The sequence below is a fragment of the Acyrthosiphon pisum genome, chromosome A3, assembly GCF_005508785.2.
Source record: "Acyrthosiphon pisum isolate AL4f chromosome A3, pea_aphid_22Mar2018_4r6ur, whole genome shotgun sequence".
Classification (NCBI taxonomy): Eukaryota; Metazoa; Arthropoda; class Insecta; order Hemiptera; family Aphididae; genus Acyrthosiphon; species Acyrthosiphon pisum.
The window spans coordinates 2,077,835-2,083,116 of NC_042496.1; the positions used below are offsets into that span (position 1 = coordinate 2,077,835).

The following is a 5,282-nucleotide window of genomic DNA, read 5'->3' on the forward strand; positions in this document are numbered from 1 at the left end:
ACTTCAATTGGCTGTGACGAAAATTGTAAGTTTGCATCATTTTATCTGCTAGTCAGCAATGTTAAAAAAAAAATAACTATATTATATTTCTTTAAATTAATAGTATTCGTTATAAATGTAGTAAAATGTATAATAGTATAGTAATTTGAGATTAATTGATGTTTTCTCAAATTAAATCTAAATTGACAATATCAATGAACACATTTTTAAATTATTAAATTTTCATATTAACCTTTATTAATTGCGAACACATCATAAAAAGAATCAGCCAAATTGGTCATGCATTTTCGGAGCCAACCTGTAACAAAGATTTCCATTTCAATTTTATATTTACATTTTATATAATATATATTATAATTAACGATGGAAAGGTTTTGATTAGGTACCTTATGGGTGGGGAGGAAGCGGTATACCGTGTACCCTTAATTGTTTAAGACCATATACATTTTTTGCTAGGGAGCCCCATTTTATATTTGACTTTAGCATTTAGGGCCTCCAAAAGTCTAGTTGCGCCACTGCTGAGGCCATACCACATGGCCTCGCCGGCGACATCAGCAATTAAGCTGATAAACATATTTTCTCTAAAAACAAAAAGGAAAACAAATTTATAAATACACCAGACATATTATTAAGTATACATTTTTTTACCAAGATATTTATATTTCCAAAAAATATGTAATATTTTCTGTAAATTATTTCTGTAAATTACAATTTTCTTGTAATAATATCCTGAATTCGAAAAATCAACAAACCATTTATATAAAAATAAATATACCTAATATAAACATTAAACATGTTTGGTTGCTATTGAAATTTGGGATTACAAAATATATAGTTGTTTGTAATAAATCATTTTTAGAAGAAAAACGTACCATTCATAATGTTATATTTATATTTATTATCCAACTAGTAAGCTATAATCAAAATAATACCGACAGTAGGACTTAAGCAATGTCAAAAAAAAAATAAAACACTAGGTATATTATATTTCTTTAAATTAATTGTATTCGTTATAAATGTAGTAAAATGTATAATAGTATAGTAATTTGAAATTAATTGATGTTTTCTCAAATTAAATCTAAATTGACAATAGCAATGAACACATTTTTAAATTATTAAAAAGTTAGGTGGGTAGGTATAAGTAATTGTTCATTGCCACACCTAAAAAAAATTAGTTCGGCGCCACTGATCTTTAATGTATCTCGAGTTGAACAAATAAAGTATGAATTCATTATACATGTTAATATAGAATATAGCTAGTCTATCGAAGAATCTGAATGATGAAATAAATGTATCTGTATTACAATTTAACATAGACAATTGTAAATAGCGAATATATTATGTATAACGTTTATGATGATAATTCTATGTGTTTTTATATGTTTTTATTGAAAGAACGACATTTAGTATTAAAATAGTTTATATTTGAAGAAATGCATAATATGGATACAATAAAATCCATATTTATATCAGTTTTGTCGATTGTTTAAATTATACATTTTTGTGATATTTTTAATAATTACTTATCGTCGCATTAAGATATTTTTCTCAAGATCTGTATATTATCCATATTATAGCTGACTGGTTCAGTCAGCTATATTTTTTATCAAATTGTCTCCGATTACTCATGATGCGGTTTTAAAAATACGAAGTATCCTATAAAAAAATGCCCTTCTTCGACGCAAGTTCCCATGGTCTTCAATAGATATATATATTTATACAGTTCCAAAAGTCCATTGGCTTCTACTGTTTCACTATCACACCATAAACCGATTGTCATAAATTTCTTTCCCATAACTGATGTCTGTCGTGAGTCCACTGTCGAAAAAGTATCCCCAATAAAATTTGAAGAAGCCACTCTTTTACGTTTGCAATACGAAAGTACATTACTTTCCCAGAATTCTGGTGTCATCAAATCTTGTATCTTAACTGGATTTTGAACTCTATAAAATACCTAATGATAAGTTCAAACTTATGATAAACAATATTATTAAAATAAATTATACGCTACGTTATATATAATTTTAGCAATGAACCCAGAGCAAATGGCACTGTTATTTTTTGTTCAAAGACCTTTCCCTTCAAATCCGGTATGAAAATGTGTACCATGGATGCCACCTAAAACACAAATTCATTTTAATTATTACATTCGTAATAATTAGGGCTAAGCCCTCCCAAAAATTTCAAACGCCCGCCAAATATTTTATATTTATTTTTATAAAATAATATAAAGGGTGTCCCGAGGAGATTTGACGAATTAAATAACAATACAATGATACCCATAGGTGCCCGCGTAAGTTACTTAACAAGAATATTGATATTTAAAAAAATTATATTTATTTTTATTTCTAAAAAATCAGCTACTTGACTTAAATACATGTTTTTATACCATGTAAATTTTTCTGAAAATCAGATTTACAAATTGGCTATTTTGAATATTCTTTTAATATTTTTTTTATCAATTTTTAAGTTTTTTATTATCAGTATAAAAAATGTATTCTAAAAATGTAGCACAATTGTCTATGAATTATATTTAAAAGAAATTTTTTAAAAATATTAATTAGAACAAAAGTTATTTTATTTGTCAGATCTCTGTGGGACACCCTGTATAATAAGAGTATAAATACTATGTTAAATTTTAATTATAAAAAAGGTGGGTAAGTGGATGTCGCTCTGCTGTGCAGTAGGTTATAAATGGGTCACTGTATAATGGATAGTATAAAATTTGAATTCAATGATATAATATCACTGTATAAGAAAAACGATTCTGAACGAAGACGGTATATCAGTCTAGGTATTAGACATAATATATATACTTATCTATGGTATTAAAATAAAAATTGACCTATAACAGGTATCTATAATAAATTCCAAAGTATTCATATCACAATATCCATTAGGTAACGCGTCATACATCAACAACAAACCGTGGTACTATCATAGATATATAATAGTATACTTTAGAAGTTTCAAGTACCCATAAATAATATTATACAATCATTACAATCACAACAAAACAACTAAAAAAGGTATTCCAGGTTTTTTAATATGTAATTTCGTCCAAATTTGAACTTAAAATTACTATAAAAATAAACTGTGCTTATGTATTTCTTAGAATTTTTGGTAACAGAATTAAATATTTACGTGGAATCTTGTTTTAAATTTTCAATCTTTAGATATAAAAGTTGAACATTTTATAAATTTTTAATTATAAATTAACTATTCAATTTTAAATTGATAAATTTTGTCAACATTTTAACTTCAAATGCTTATAAAAAAAAATTGTGCATATGTATTTTTAATATTTTTCAATTGCTATTGTAACAATGTATCGGGAGCCTTGTATTAATTTTTTACACTTTTTGGCCTAATAGATAAAACTTTATTGATATTTATAGAAAAAAAAACTAAAAAAATTGAAAACTTACAATGTCCGTAAACAGCTCAAAAAAAGTAAAATTATTTTCAAAATTTTATCGTATATAGAAAATACTAATATAAACATTCAGTGAAATTTTCAAGTATCTACAGTCATTCGTTTTTTAATTACAACAAAAGAAGAAAATCGTTACGTAAGAAATCGAGTGAATATCAAATGTTGTAAAAATATGAATTTCAAACGCTGGTAAAAATTTAATTTGAGTTTCTTATAGATATTTTTTTTTTTTTTGATAAAGGTAGATTATCCTATAAGGAATCTTGTATTACATTTTAAAATCTTAGTTCTAAAAAGAAAAATGTTTACGAATTATAAACTCAAAATAATTAGGTAATTTTCGTGATTTTTCCATATTTTGTCAATTTTTGAACTTTAAATGCTAATAAAAAAAAACTGTGATTAAGGATTTTTAATATTTTTCAAATGTCATTGTAACAATATAGTAGGAGCCTTGTATTAAATTTTCAAGTATTTTTACTCAACAAATAAAGTTTTATTGACATTCATAGAAAAAAAAACTAAAAAAAATGGAAACTGAAAATGTCCGTAAACAGCTCAAAATAAATCAAAATATTTGAAAAATGTTATGGTGTATAGAAAATGCAATCATAAACGTCCAGTTAAAATTGTATGCACCTACGGTCATTTGTTTTAAAGTTACACCAAAAACCAAAATCAATTTTCTCGAAAACAGATTATGCGTAAAAATTCCTGTTTTTCCTTAATTTTTCTTTTGTTTTTCAAAGCGCTTTTGAAAACTACTGGAAAAATTACTTTTGACCCCCCAAAGTACCAACTAGATTCACTTTCCTATCAGAAAAAGTACTATTGAAGAAAATCCAAGCACTTTTACTGTCCTAAAAAGTAAAAGGTGATGACAGACACAAAAATGAAAAAAAAATAAAAAACACACATCATTGTAAAATCAATACATTCATCGTTTCACTCAGAATCTAAAACTAAACATAGAATTTCAATTAAGAAGTGTTCCATATTTACTAAAAATTAGATATGCAAGTATCAATGACTATGAGATGAATTAAAACATAATATGTCAGAGCCAACTTAACTTATGGCTGTTTAACGAATTTATAAATATTGGAATAGATCCTCAAATTATATTAAAGAAATTTGATAAAAATGACGGAAGAACATGGCTTTAAAAGAGCAAGTTTTAACAAATTTGTTTAATATTGTTTCAAAATTTAAGTTAAGCTATATCTTTTTCAATATTTAATGTTTATTAATTTTAAGTTATAAAAATAAATCCAATTTGTTAGCTTTATTGCTTAATTTTAAGTAATTTTCTTAAGTATTTTATTGCTTTAAAATCTGTACTTAAGATATAACTATTTTAAGTATATAAAATATTACAGTTATTACCGTCGATGTCTGGACAATTATCAGCTTTTACACTAATGTTTCCGCCAAAAGTTCCATGAATCGTGTCATATTTTAATGAGTAGGCAATATCCTCAATTTCGGCCGCTGGTTCATTTATTGTAACCACCTGATAATCATGAGAGAACAGGCTTAATATAATTTACGAATAACAAACCAATTAAAACTTGTTTCCAGGTCATCACTTTTTAGTGCCATACGCAAAACCATTTTCCCAATTTTACCAAAACCATTAATACCCATTTTTGGACTTGTCAAACCAAATAAATTGCATACATCTTTCTTCACATAGTATATTATATTATATTTTAATCATTTTTAAACGCGTTGCAAAGATTCTGCGATCGGGCATGGAATTATGTACCGACATTTATTCGGGACAATGCTACCAATTTCGTGGGCGCTAATCGCCGACTGCAGGAAGTAAAAAAATTATTTTCTG

The 5,282-nt window shown here is 25.9% G+C and overlaps 1 protein-coding gene and 1 long non-coding RNA gene across 2 annotated transcripts in view; both read right to left on the reverse strand.

The window, feature by feature from the left end:
- Window positions 1–214: 214 nt before the first annotated feature.
- LOC107884094 overlaps window positions 215–5,282 on the reverse strand; it is a 5,921-nt gene continuing 853 nt past the window's right edge. The window contains exons 2-3 of the long non-coding RNA XR_001679712.2: window positions 387–581; window positions 215–298 (exon numbers count right to left, since the gene is read on the reverse strand). This is a non-coding gene — a long non-coding RNA (uncharacterized LOC107884094). The remainder of the gene's footprint in view (window positions 299–386; window positions 582–5,282) is intronic.
- LOC107884092 lies at window positions 1,535–5,064 on the reverse strand. Its single transcript, XM_016805560.2, has 3 exons — window positions 4,823–5,064; window positions 2,012–2,118; window positions 1,535–1,943 (listed from the first exon to the last, which is right to left on the reverse strand). The coding sequence occupies exons 2-3, from the start codon at window positions 2,107–2,109 to the stop codon at window positions 1,622–1,624; spliced, it is 420 nt and encodes a 139-aa protein (XP_016661049.1). The 5' UTR covers window positions 2,110–2,118; window positions 4,823–5,064; the 3' UTR covers window positions 1,535–1,621.